Source organism: Crocodylus siamensis, chromosome 3, assembly GCF_052110815.1.
Source record: "Crocodylus siamensis isolate JL-2025a chromosome 3, ASM5211081v1, whole genome shotgun sequence".
NCBI lineage: Eukaryota > Metazoa > Chordata > Crocodylia > Crocodylidae > Crocodylus > Crocodylus siamensis.
This window is the reverse complement of record NC_143397.1, coordinates 648,614-662,533: the sequence shown is the minus strand read 5'-3', so window position 1 is coordinate 662,533 and position 13,920 is coordinate 648,614. Positions and strand designations below refer to the sequence as shown.

The following is a 13,920-nucleotide window of genomic DNA, read 5'->3' as shown; positions in this document are numbered from 1 at the left end:
GGAGAGGAGCTGGGGCCTGGCGCGACTGCTGCCCGACTTCCCCCTGGGCTGCCCCAGCCTCCAGCTGCTCCAGACCCCGAGTGTGAGCCTCCTGCAGCGCCCAGGAGCGGGTGCGGGTGCGGGCGCGAGGGGCCGAGCCAGGCTGGCCGGGAGCTGCCTGCACGGGTGCCCGTGGCGGCAGGGAGGGAGCGGGCAGGCGGCACTGATGCTCTCCCCGCCGGCGGCAGGTCCCACGGCCAAGCTGAAGCGGCGGGTGGTGCTGAGCACCCACGAGGACGCGATCCGCGGCTGCTACCAGGACTAGCGCCCGTGGCTCCAGGACCTCCCGGGCCACGACAGCAGAGAAAATAAACGGCAGGACGAGCGGGGCTTCCTGTCTGGCTTCGGGCGCGGGGCGGGAGCAGCACCGCAGGCTCTGTGCTCCCCTACCCGGGCGGTCCCCCGGCCCCTTGCCCCCTGCCGCCACCCTCGCGCCCGCTCCGGCTTGCCTGGCCCCAGCGCCCCCGCTCTGGCCGCCGTGACACGGGACAGCGCTGCCCCCCACCAGCGCCACTGCCCGGCCAGCCCACGGGAGCCGGGGGCAGAGCCGGGTGGGGGTGGGGGTGCCGCCCAGGTGGGCACTGGGGCCCTGCGGCCTCTGGCCGAGCCGTGCGCCCAGCCCCAGGCCGGCTCAGCGCCTGCTCTCCCGCGGCTCCTGCCCGGGGGCCTGGCCCAGCGGGCCCACGCAGGCACCTGGGGCCAGTCGACGCTGCCCTCAGCTCGGGGGCAGCGTAGGGAAGAGCCTTGTCCCTGGCAGCCCGGCTTCCTCGCCAGACACAGGGCCAGGGCCGGGGCTGGGATGGGATGGGATGGGATGGGGGAGCTTCCCCAGGCACAGGAGGCAGTGGGCCCCATGCCGGGTGCAGCCCATCGCTGCAGCCGCCCAGAGCTGCCTGGTCTGGGAGCCCAGTGAGGGCAAGGGTCAGAAAGAGACCTGGCCTATGGTGAAGACCTGGGCTGTGGGCACAGCCCTGGCAGACGGGCCAACAATGGCAGCTGCGTACAGGACCTCTCCTCCTCCTTGGCATGATGCCCCAGCGGGCTGCTCCGGGGTTTGGGAGCAGTATCCTAGGGCCTCCCTCCTGCACCCCAGGGAGATCCCGTTCCTACCGGATGTGGTGTCCAGGGGCAGGTCATCTTATTGGTCAGTCCCTGCCACGCAGAGGCAGATGAAGATTCATTGGGGCCCAGGGCCTCACCCTCGGCAGTGGGATGCACTGCCCCGCAGGCCCAGAGCAGGACCCATGGCCACCTCCGCTCACACTTACATGGTGGAGACGGAGCCTGGGGCTGATTGCACAGCGCCCCGCACCGCATCGCCCCACAGCTGGGCAGCACTGGGGGCGTGCAGCCACCGCATGCCGGGGGCCTGCACGGTGGTCTGAGCTCCGGAGGTGGCCCCTCGCCCTGCCACAGTTCAGTCCGGCTGCAGTGGCACCCAGCAAACGTGCAGGGTTGCAGCTGGGCTGGTTTGGGACTTGACTACGCCGGACCTGGCTGCAGCTTCGGCAGGTCTGAGCCACACTGTGCCCTGATGCTGGTGGCTCGGGCCACCCCCAGGGCTCTGGTGTGATTGTTCCCTGTGCCCTGCAGTGACGGCCCGCCTCATCTCATGCCTCACCCAGCCTGGCAGCCAGTTTCATCCACGCCCAGCTGCCCTCCATGCCAGACCTCCAGGCATCCAGTGAGTCCCGTGCACTAATCCACCTGTGCTGTCAGGGCCTGGGATACATGGCTTTTTGTGCCACAAGCCTCGGTTTCCCCAAAGAAAGTGCCCACCCTTACCCCATGGCCCTACCCTATGTACCCGCACCCTGGGGTCATGTATCCACTTCCCCGTCCCCCATAGGCCTCCACTCCTGTCCCGCATGGCTGCTGCATGCCCAGTCCTCGGTCTGCGCTTGTGCCATAAGTGCCCTTCAACTGTGCACTTCAAACCATAGGAGGGTATGGGAGAAGGCTCCCCAGGAGGTCACCTCTGCTCCCCTCTGCTCCAGCAGGTTCATCAGTATCCAAATTGCACTAGAAAGTTTTGTTTAAGCTGTCTTTAAAAAATGCATGAGCAGCTCTCCTGCGCAGCTCTGAGGCACAGAGCCCAAAACACTAGGGAGAGCCTGAGCTGCCGAAGGACAAGCAGGGGGATGAGGGCACTGTCCACGTCCTGCTGCCGCAAGGATCCTGAGAGACGCCGGGAAGAGGGCCGTGCCTGTCCTCACCCCCTCGTGCTTGTAGAGAGCAAGGCCCTGAACCATGGCCCTGAGCCGAGGGGCGAGATCCCCAGCCGGGAGCCTCCGGGCGCACGCCCCAGCAGGAGCCGTGCCCAGCCCGGTCCTCGTCCCCGTCCCCAGCCTGGGCTGCAGCCGGCACCCAGCACCTCGGGGCGGGGGGGGTGAAGAAGCGGTCCCACGCGGTGACCAGCAAAGCCCGGCGCCCTCCACCCTGCCCTCAGCCAATGCAGCTTGGCAGCCTCCAGCTGCAGTCAGGACTCCCCTGGCCGTCACCTCACCCCTGCCCAGTGCCCGTAGCTCGTCCGTGCCCGGTCCTGCTGCGGCTCAGCACCATCCTCTCCGAGCTGCCCCTGCCCTGCGCTGCAGAGCTGCTCCCGGGTCTCCAAGCGACGCAGGCGTGGGGGCTCCTGCACTGCCGGCAGCTCGCTATGGCCCTTCCTCCTCGGTATTTACAGACTGACTGTTAGAATGAGAGAAACACAGAAAGGGTGGGAAGGGACTTCATGCGGTCGCATCTAATCCAGCTGGATCGTCTGGACAGCGGGAGCCTGCCTTCCCTTTGCTGCTCGCTTGCGGAGCCACGCGGCCACGGAGCTTGCCCGCAGAGCCATGCAGCGAGCCGCGGGAAGGCAGCGCCAGGCGGTGGGGCTCGCACCTGCCAGCTGCCACGGCTAGCCGCGTGGCTCCGCCGCCACAGCTCTGCAGGCAAGCGGCACAGGGCAGCAGTGCCCCTCTGCAGGCCACGCGCAAGCCGGCTGGCCGGGGGGGGGCATCACCACGGCACTGCTGCTGCTGTCGCCCCCGCGCCGCGTGCCTGCGGGGCCACAGAGCTGCGCCCACAGAGCCGTGCAGCCGGCTGCGGGGAAGCAGCGCAGGGCACGGCGGCGGGGGGGCGGTGGCAGCCACCACTTGTGAGCCCCCTCCTTCTCCCCGGCTGGCCAGATGGCCGGCTCACGTACGGCCCTCGGAGGGGCACCATTGCCCTGCGCCGCTTGCCTGCGGGGCCACCACCACCTCGCTGCCGCTGCCGCTGCCCGCACTGCCTTCCTGCGCCCCCCACGCAGCTCTGCACGCAAGCTTTGCAGCCGCATGGCTTCATGGGGGACAGCGGCGGCCGTCGTGGGTGAGCTCCCCTCCCCTCCTCCAGCCCGTGTGCGGCTTGCAGGGGGCATCACTGCCTTCGCCCCTCTGGCCTTGCTCCTGGGAGCGGGCACAGACGCACTCCCCCCATTCTCAACCTGCACCCACCAGCCCCTTCCCTCCCCCCCACACCTGTTGGGGGGGTGTACCTGCATGCATGTGTACGTGTCTGCGCACCTGTGGAGCTTTTGTGGGGGCAGCAAGGGGCACCAGAAAGGCCAGAGGGGCTGTGAGGGGGCTTTAATTTTCATCAGGGATTTGGGGGCGTTAATCAAATAATTTGTGATATTTTTCTCAGGGAAAACCAGGATCCCTGGTGGTCACCCACTCCTTTGCAAATCGTGCCACTGGCGTGAATTTGCCCAGACCCAACGATCTTATGTTCTGGGTGACCCCAAGTGCCGCACTGTGTCTTTCTGTACTGGGAACGCAGCTCTCCCTCTTCTCTGCCAGCCTCGCCGTGTTCGCTCTCTGCTGACAGGTCTTTAGTCCGGAAGTCCGAGGCAACATCCTCGCCACTGACAGCTCCCCTTGCTGGTCAGCAGGGCCCGAGGTTTCCCTGCTCTTTCATCTGCTTACTCGTTTCTAGCCCTCTTCACCTTCGCTCTCCTGGTTCTGCCCCTGCACCTTCTTGCTCTTCCCAGGCAGCTCGTCAGTGACTGACCTGGTCCCTGCACTGACTGTGCACATCTCCCTTGATGCTCAAACAGCTACAAGTGTCTTGTGTAGCCACGTCAGTCCCCTTCTCTTTCCACAGTCCTGGCAAGCCCCTGTGTTGAGCCCCCAGCATCAAGTCCTCCCAGCCCTTGTCCTCTGCACCATCTACCTATGAGTCACCGCTAGCTTCCCTGTGACAGTTGAATCGCAGCAAAGACAGCGCCATGTCACAAGTTTTGCTTGTCCACAGCTTGGGGTACAGTTTCCCCCAAACCCCTGCACCAAGCTCCTTGAAACGTGGCAGATTTTGTGCCTCCACAGGGGCTAGCATGCTTGCAGTCTTGACCCCGCTGCAGCTTAACATATACACATGACATGAGTTTTGCTTTCAAGATTTTGGGGTGCAGTTTCCCTGAACCCCCTGCACCTATCTCCTTGAAACTTGGCCTGCCCTCAGAAGGAGCTACCATTCCTGCAAGTTTCATCCAAAACAGGCCAGAAATGACAAAGTTATAGGCTGTTTTGTCCTTCCCAATTATAGCTTATGGGTCAAACGCCGAAACCGTGAATCATTTCAACTTGCCTCATTTTGTTTGGAGGCTGTTTCGACCATATCTGTTCTGTTTCAATTTTGTAGTTTTGACCTTTAAATGGGTCAAAACAGCTTCGAAACAAAACTGGCGGCGAAATTTTGCACAGCCCTACTTATTACCTATCTGACAACTTGGGTACCATGGTCACTGCAGAGGGCCAGCACCCCTGCCCCCATCAGCTTCAGGTAACCCCGAATTGTAGCCTGAGCTGGATACATTCCTGGGGGAGGGGGGAACCTGCTCCTTTTGCCTACATCACTGGCTCCACGTGCCTGGGGTGGGGGCTTAAGCTCCCTATTGTTCTAAGCAATGCCAACCTGACTAGGAGGGGGCTGAAGATCCTGCCAGTCTACCTGGCAACCAGTGATGCATTTCAAATTGGTTGGCTGGCAGCCAACACCTGATGGCCTTCAATGGATTAGGTAAATGAGGTCATAAATAAGTTAAAGACCACCCAGAAGAAGGGGTGGCAGCTGTGATGAAGATACTGAGAGTAGCTGAATATCAGCAGCTCTCTATCTCTCTGTCTTGAAACACATAGTTTCATAGTTTCATAGTAGCTAGAGTCGGAAGGGACCTAGGTAGATCATCTAGTCCGACCCCCTGCCTTGGCAGGAAAGAGCACCGGGGTCAGATGACCCCGGCAAGGTGCTCATCTAACTTCCTTTTAAAAATCCCCAGGCTAGGAGCCTGCACCACTTCCCCTGGAAGCCGGTTCCAGGCCCTAGCCGCCCTGACTGTGAAGTAGCGCCTCCTAATATCTAATCTAAACTTACCCTCCGCCAGTTTGTGACCATTATTCCTGGTCACTCCTGGCAGCGCACGGGGGAACAGGGACTCCCCCAATACCTGCTGATCCCCCCTGACCAGTTTGTAGCAGGCCACAAGGTCCCCCCTTAACCTTCTCTTGTGGAGGCTAAACAGGTTCAGGTCCCGTAGCCTCTCCTCATAAGGCCTGCCCTGCTGACCCCTGATCATACGAGTGGCCCTCCTCTGGACTCTTTCCATATCGTCCACGTCCCTCTTGAAGTGTGGCGCCCAGAACTGGACGCAGTACTCCAGCTGCGGCCTGACCAGTGCCGCATAGAGGGGGAGGATCACCTCCCTGGACCTGCTCGAGATGCATCTGTGGATGCACGACAGGGTGCGGTTGGCCTTCTTGACTGCCTCCCCACACTGCCGGCCCATGTTCATCGTGGAGTCAATGACGACTCCAAGATCCTTTTCCATCTCCGTGCTGGCAAGAGGGGAGTTCCCCAACCTGTAAGTGTGGTGCCGGTTCTTCCTCCCCATGTGCAACACCTTGCACTTATCAGTGTTAAACCCCATCCTATTCTCATCCGCCCACCGTTGCAACCTGTCAAGGTCAGCTTGTAGCCTATTGCACCCTTCTAGTGCGCCCACATCCCCCCACATCTTAGTGTCATCAGCAAACTTGAACAGGGTGCTTTCTACCCCCTCATCCAAGTCACTGATGAAGATGTTGAACAGTGCGGGCCCGAGGACCGAGCCCTGGGGGACCCCACTGCCCACGTCCTTCCAGGTCAAGAAGAACCCATCCACTACCACCCTCTGGGTGCGGCCCTCCAACCAGTTGGCGACCCATTTGACCGTGTGGGCATCGACACCACAGTCTCCCAGCTTTTTGATGAGGACAGGGTGAGAGACAGTGTCGAAAGCCTTCCGGAAGTCCAAAAAGACTACATCCACAGCAACCCCTGCGTCTAATGATTTGGTGACCTGATCGTAAAAGGCCACCAGGTTGGTCTGACAAGACCTGCCACTGATGAACCCATGTTGGTTGCCCCTGAGCATGCATTCCCCCGCAAGGCCCTCCTGGATGTGTGCCAGGATAATTTTTTCAAAGAGCTTACCCGGGATTGAGGTCAGACTAACTGGCCTGTAATTTCCCGGGTCCTCTTTTTTTCCCTTTTTGAAGATAGGGACCACATTGGCCCTCTTCCAGTCCTCCGGCACCTCGCCAGAGCACCACGAGTGCTCATAGAGCCGCGCCAGGGGTCCCGCAATGACCTCGGCCAGTTCCTGTAGAGCCCTAGGGTGAAGATCGTCCGGACCAGCGGACTTGAACACGTCCAGCCTCTCCAGAAGTACCCTAACTAACTCCTCGCTAACCCCTGGCCCAGGCGTGTCTCTCTCGGGGCCCGAGGGGGGCCCAGCAGGGAGGTGGCTGGACTGGTCCCTACTTAGGAAGACAGAGGCAAAGAAATCGTTAAATATGTTAGCTTTGTCATCTGGCGTGATGACTAAGTTGCCCATCGTGTCCTGCAGGGGCCCCACATTACCCGGGACCCTCTTTTTACCCCCTATGTATTTGAAGAAGGACTTCTTATTGTCCTTAATCCGGGAAGCTAGTCCTATCTCCAACTCTGCCTTGGCCCTCCTGACTGCCCCCCTACATCCTCGGGCGACTGTAACATAGTCCTTCTTGGTGATGACCCCATCTCTCCATTGGGTATATGCCTCCCTTTTAGCAAGGAGACATTCCCGGATGCTCTTAGTGAGCCATGGGGGTTTATGTGCCCTCCTGCTCCCTTTGACCCTTGTTGGGATTACCTCCCTTTGGGCATGGAGGATCGTCTCCTTAAGGAGCAACCACTCACCTTGGACATCTGGCTCCCTTCCCCTCTGGGTCCTCAGCGCTTCCCCAACGATCCTCCTTAGCTTGGTGAAGTCAGCCCTCCTAAAGTCTAGGGCTGTTGCCTTGCTGCAGCCCTTTGCCACCTTACGCTGGATGGTGAATTCCAGCAAGCGATGATCGCTGTCTCCCAGGTGGCCCATCACCCGCAGCCCCCTCACCAGGTCATCACCCGTGGCCAGCACCAGGCCCAACAAGGCATCTCCCCTGGTGGGACTGTGCACCTCCTGGGTTAGATGGAGGTCCTGCACTCTGGCTAAGAACCGACGTGAGCGATCAGACTTGGCTGACTGCTCCTCCCAGCAGATGTCTGGGAAGTTCAGGTCCCCCATGATGACCACATCCTTAGCCCTCACTGCCTCTGTGAGCTGACCTAAGAATTCCTGGTCGAGCTCTTCTCCCTGGTTGGGAGGTCTATAGTAGACTCCCACCGTTAAGTCTCTCTCCCCTGGACTGCCTTTTACTCTAACCCAGAGCACCTCAGAGTGCCCCCCCTCTACCCCCTTGCTAATTAACGAGGAAGTATATTCCTCCTTGATGTAGAGTGCTACTCCTCCACCTTTCCTTCCTATCCTGTCCCTCCTGTATAGCCTATAGCCCTTGACACTCACCGCCCAGTCATGCGATGAGTCCCACCACGTTTCTGTGATCCCCACTATGTCAGGGCTGGTGACAGCTAGGAGGAGGGCGAGTTCCTCCTGCTTCTTCCCCATACTTCGAGCATTCGTGTAGAGGCATTTGAGGCCTCCAACGGTTGTGCCCACTGACCCCCTAGTCTCAGCAATGCCCCGTCCCCCATCACTCACCTGTTTCTCCCTTTTGACCATTGGTCTGGGCTCGCTGGCTGTTGCTGGGCCTGGTAGTTCATCGTCTCCTCCGCCCTCATCTTCCCCCTCCCCCGACGAGCCTAGTGACACCCTACAAACTGCCTGTCTCCAGAGGAAAGCTCTATCAGCCTCTAGATGATACTTGTGAGTAAGCTACTTGAAATTTAACTAGATATATAGTTTGCAATAACTCCACTGTGTGATCAAAGGCTACCAGGCCACTGTTTGATCTAAGGGTTATTCTTTGATATTGCTCTACCCTGTACCCTGTTCCAAACCTACTCCTTGTAATCAGTAGCGTTCTCTTCTGTACCTGGCATGGGAGGCTTATTGGGAGAGGGTCTAGATTATGCCTTATGGTCCAGCTGACTGAGGGAAACCACTTTTTGTGTTTCAGACTAAGGGAAGCACCCAAGTTCTTGCAGTGGGTCGAGTACCCTTCAGGTCTATAAAGCCTGTGTACCTCATGAGGCATAGAGCCGCTAACAGACTGAGACTCATGGGCAGCGTTACTTGCAGGTGTGCTCCAGAAAGGGGGTCAGCTAGACATTAGGCACCCCCAGAGAGGCACTCAGAGCTTGGGAGGTTGTCAAGTGCATTGAGGTGGGTGGCTCAGCCATCTCTTCATCTCTGTTTTCTCTTTGCTACCAAAACCCAGTATGGTTCGGTTTTTGGAGAGATGAGACCATAACCTGCCTACAATCAGGACTGTGGCAAAGTGAAACACTGAATTCGGAGACAGCCACCAAGTCTTGAAGAGTCTTCCCTGGCTCAGCTTGGCTCTCCCCCATGGGAGCCCAGCTCCTGTTGAGGGTGGGGGCTTCCAGTGTTGTGCTTGCCCAGGGCCCCAGTGCACCTTAATCTGCCTCTGGTTCAACCAGAAGCTGGTTGAGCAGGGGGAGGGGGCGAAAGCATCCAGGCCCAGTGCCATTCCCCTGCCTCTGCTTGTGCAGAGTGGCGGGGGAGAAAGAAAGCAGAAGTCAGGGTACTGGGGTTGGGTGTGCGGAGGGGGTGTGTGTGTGTCCTGGAAGCCTCAGCTGTGTGTGTGTCCATGTCAGGAATATCATTGCAAACCCCAGGGATGCTCCTTCAGCCCCACTGCTGCTGATTTGCCAGAGAGGGAAAGAAACTAAACAGAAATAAACAGCCTTTATTCACTGTAAGTGTGACTGCTGGGATACTCCAGAGCACACATATCCAGACCTCTTCAGAAAACCTGCCACTTCCTACAGGCAGACCCTTCCAGTCACAGGCTAATTTGCACATGTGCAGCGGTAGGCATAGGTGGAGGGAGGAAAAAAATGGGGCCAGGGGGGCTGCTTGCACCTGCAGGGGAAGAGGTGGGTGGAGGGGAAAGGGCTGTGGGTGGGGTAGGGGGAGGGAGTGGGGCTGGGGATGGTACCAGACAGGGATTTGCGGGGAGTAGAGCTGATCTGGGCCCAGGATCAGGATCAGGAATGGGGCCTGCTACACCCATGTGGCTGCCTCTTCCCCCTCACCTGCGCTAGTGGCCTGGCACTAGCATACACCCATGCCAATGTATCTGCTGTCCCTCAGCCCTGCACCAGCCCCAGGTGCATCCCTATACTAGCCCCAGACCCTGCACTGCCTGCAGGGCCTGGAGCCAGGGACCAGAGTAGGGCCAGTCTTGGCTGTGCCATGGGGATGGAGCCCCTGGGATGCCCACCCTGACCTGCTCTGAGTCATCCATCTGAGACATGCTGGGATGGGACGGGCTCCACCTTTCCCCTAAAGGTAAGCGTGTTCTCGTCTAGGTTGGCCGACCTCCTCCGGCGAGCTTCAAACTAGGCTTGTCGGGGGAAGGGGAAGATGAGGGCGGAGGAAACATCAGACTGCCAGACCAAACAGCACCCACAACTACAGCCCAGCCCAGCCCAACGAGCAAAGCAATCAAACAGGTAAGAGAGAGGGGCCAGGGCAACGCTGGGACGAGGGGGTCAGTACACACACCCACAGGAGGCCTCAAATGCCTCTACACAAACGCTCGTAGCATGGGCAACAAGCAGGAGGAACTCACCCTCCTGCCGGCTGACACCAGCCCGGACATAGTGGGGATCACGGAAACGTGGTGGGACGCAACGCTTGACTGGGCGGTGAATGTTGAGGGCTATGGGCTGTACAGGAGGGACAGGATAGGAAGGAGAGGTGCGGGCACTCTATATTAAGGAGGAATACACATCCTCGTTAATTAGCAAGGAGTCAGAGGAAGGGCACTCTGAGGTGCTTTGGGTTAAAGTACAAGGCAGTCGAGGGGAAAGAGACTTAACGGTGGGAGTCTACTACAGACCTCCCAACCAGGGAGAAGAGTTTGACCAGGAATCCTTGGGTCAGCTCACAGAGGTGGTGAGGGCTAAGGATGTGGCGGTCATGGGGGACCTGAACTTCCCGGACGTCTGCTGGGAGGAGCAGTCAGCCAGGTCTGATCGCTCACGCAGGGTCTTGGCCAGAGCGCAGGACCCCCATCTAACCCAGGAGTGCACAGCCCCACCGGGGGGGACGCCTTGTTGGACCTGGTGCTGGCCACGGGCAATGACCTGGTGCGGGGGCTGCGGGTGTTTGACCACCTGGGCGACAGCGATCATCGCATGCTGGGAGTCACCATCCAGCGCAGGGTGTCAAAGGCCGGCAGTAAGGCAGCGGCCCTGGATTTTAGGAGGGCGGATTTCAACGAGCTAAGGAGGATAGTTGGAGAGGCGCTGAGATCCCGGGGGGAGGGGAGCCAGGTGTCCAAGGAGAGTGGTCGCTCCTTAAGGAGACGAATCTCCAAGCCCAAAGGAAGGTAATCCCAATGAGGATCAAAGGGAGCAGGAGGGCACACAAGCCTCCGTGGCTCACCGAAAGCATCCGGGAATGTCTCCTTGCTAAAAAGGAGGCTTACACCCAATGGAAGGAAGGGGACATCACCAGGGAGGACTATACTCCAGTTGCTCGGGGATGTAGGGGGGTAGTCAGGAAGGCCAAGGCAGAGATGGGACTGGGACTAGCTTCCCAGATTAAGGACAATAAGAAGTCCTTTTTTAAATATATAGGGGGTAAAAAGAAGGTCCCGGGTAATGTGGGGCCCCTGCAGGACGCGTTGGGAAATTTGGTCGTCACACCAGACGACAAAGCTAACATGTTTAACGATTTCTTTGCCTCCATCTTCCTAAGTAGGGACCAGAACAGCCACCTCCCTGCTGGGCCCCCCTCGGGCCCCGGGGGAGGAACACCTGGGCCAAGGGTTAGTGAGGAACTAGTTAGGGAGCTTCTGGAGGGACTGGACATATTCAAGTCAGCGGCCCGGACGATCTCCACCCTAGAGTTCTAAAGGAATTGGCCGAGGTCATTGCAGGACCCCTGGCACGGCTGTATGAGCACTTGTGGTGCTCTGGTGTGGTGCCGGGGGACTGGAAGAGGGCCAACATGGTTCCCATCTTCAAAAAAGGCAGGAAGGAGGACCCGGGAAACTATAGGCCAGTTAGTCTTACATCAATCCTAGGGAAGCTGTTTGAGAAAAGTATGCTGGCACACATCCAGGAGGGGCCAGCAGGGGACTGCATGCTTAGGGGCAACCAACACGGGCTCATCAGTGGCAGGTCCTGTCAGACCAACCTGGTGGCCTTTTACGATCAGATCACCAGATCATTAGGTGCAGGGGGAGCAGTAGACATCGTCTTCCTGGACTTTCGGGAGGCCTTTGACACTGTCTCTCACCCCGTTCTCATCAAGAAACTGGGGGGCTGTGGTGTAGACACCCACACAGTCAAATGGGTCGCCAACTCGGTGGAGGGCCGCACCCAGAGGGTGGTAGTGGATGGGTCCTTCTCAGCCTGGAGGGATGTGGGCGGTGGGGCTCCGCAGGGCTCGGTCCTTGGGCCCGCACTGTTCAACATCTTCCTCAGTGACTTGGACGAGGGGGTAAAAACACCCTGTTCAAATTTGCTGATGACACTAAGATGTGGGGGGATGTGGGCATGCTAGAAGGATGCAACAGGCTCCAATCAGACCTAGACAGGTTACAAGGGTGGGTGAACAAGAACAGGATGGGATTCAACACTGACAAGTGCAAAGTGCTGCACTTGGGGAGGAACAACCGGCACCATACCTACAGGCTGGGGAACTCCCTTCTTGTCAGCACAGAGGCGGAAAAGGATCTTGGAGTCATCATTGACTCCAAGATGAACATGGGCCGGCAGCGTGGGGACACGGTCAGGAAGGCCAACCGCACCTTGTCCTGCATCCACAGATGCATCTCAAGCAGGTCCAGGGGGGTGCTCCTCCCCCTCTATGCGGCACTGGTCAGGCCGCAGCTGGAGGACTGCCACCAGGTCTGGGTGCCGCACTTCAGGAGGGATGTGGACAGCATGGAGAGGGTCCAGAGGAGGCCACTCGCATGGTCAGGGAGCAGCAGGGAAGGGCCTATGAGGAGAGGCTATGGGACCTGAACCTGTTCAGTCTCCACAAGAGAAGGCTGAGGGGGATCTAGTGACCTGTTACAAACTAGTCGGGGGGACCAGCAGGCACTGGGGAAGTCCCTGTTCCCCCGAGCACGACCAGGAGTGACCAGGAATAATGGTCACAAGCTGGCAGAGGGTAGATTCAGGCTGGATATCAGGAGGTGCGACTTCACGGTCAGGGTGGCTAGGGTCTGGGACCAGCTTCCAAGAGAAGTGGTGCAGGCTCCTACCCTGGAGGTGTTTAAGAGGAGGCTGGATAAACACCTTGCTGGGGTTGTTTGACCCCAGTACTTTTTCCTGCCATGGCAGGGGGTCAGACTTGATGATCTGCTCGGGTCCCTTCCGACCCTAGAAACGATGAAACTATTAAACTACCCAATTCCGACTTAGCTCACCTTGGCAGCTCCAGCCTGCAGGGCCAGGGATCCACAGCAGTGATGCCTTTTTTTTTTTAAATAACTTTTTCGTGTTCCAAGCCAAATCAAGTCCAAATGCATTTGTCAGTCCAGAACCGCAAGTGGCCCTATAACAGGCAAACATCCTCCATCCCCACCAGGAGCTTCAGATATTTCCAACGTCTTTGGCAGGCATCCTATGTGCACACCCAAGCCCAGAGGCTTAAAGTTCAGATGCCCCCAAGTTTCGCTTGCCCTCAGCCATATGGCCACAGGATCAAGCTAGGGAGGAGCCTCCCATTTCCATAAAACGGGCATTAAGCCCCAACACCTCGGCGGGCACTAAACCAGGCCAGAAGAACACTTATTATTCCCAGGCTTAAGGAAAACTGCCTTCGTGGACCCAGATACATGGTGTTTCCACTGTGCTGTTCGCTCACAGTGCATAATCGGATCTCATCTCTTCCACAGGAGTGAATGGGATGCCACCCACCCCGTCCTTCAATCCAGTGACAGCATATGGCCCAGCCACTGTTTGCCAGCCGAAACGGTCCGAGCCGGATGCGGGGGAGGCATGTGCTATAGCGGGGCAGTCTCTGTCTATCCCTGGCTGCTGAGTTAGTCCTCGTGCCCTCCTCTTCTACTGCTCCTTCCCCACACGTCCTGCATGGACAGTTCACAGGATCCTAAGTGCCACAGGCTCCTTTAAGGAAAGCACGTTCCCCGTGTGCCTTGGCCCAGGAAGCGCCCTGCCTGGATGTACAGCTCGTGCCGCCAGCACTTTTTCCCACCGCAGCAACTGGACGTTTTCTGAATGCACACGGACACGGCACCCAGCACCCCCAGCAAACAGCCTCGGTCCAGCGCAGCACCTCACCCCCGCCTGCAGCGCGTCTCCTTCCAGGTCCTGGACCTGGGGCAGCTGCCA

General features: G+C 58.9%; 1 protein-coding gene across 3 annotated transcripts in view; it reads left to right on the top strand.

Annotated features, from left to right (window-relative positions):
• The window catches only part of LOC149867861 (long-chain-fatty-acid--CoA ligase ACSBG2-like), a 53,076-nt gene extending 52,712 nt beyond the window's left edge, over positions 1-364 (top strand). For all 3 annotated transcript variants that reach the window (XM_090037457.1, XM_090037458.1, XM_090037459.1), the window contains one exon: positions 228-364. In XM_090037457.1, the coding sequence (XP_089893583.1) occupies positions 228-304 (77 nt within the window). In that variant the 3' untranslated portion in view covers positions 305-364. The remainder of the gene's footprint in view (positions 1-227) is intronic.
• The last annotated feature ends 13,556 nt before the right edge of the window (positions 365-13,920 follow it).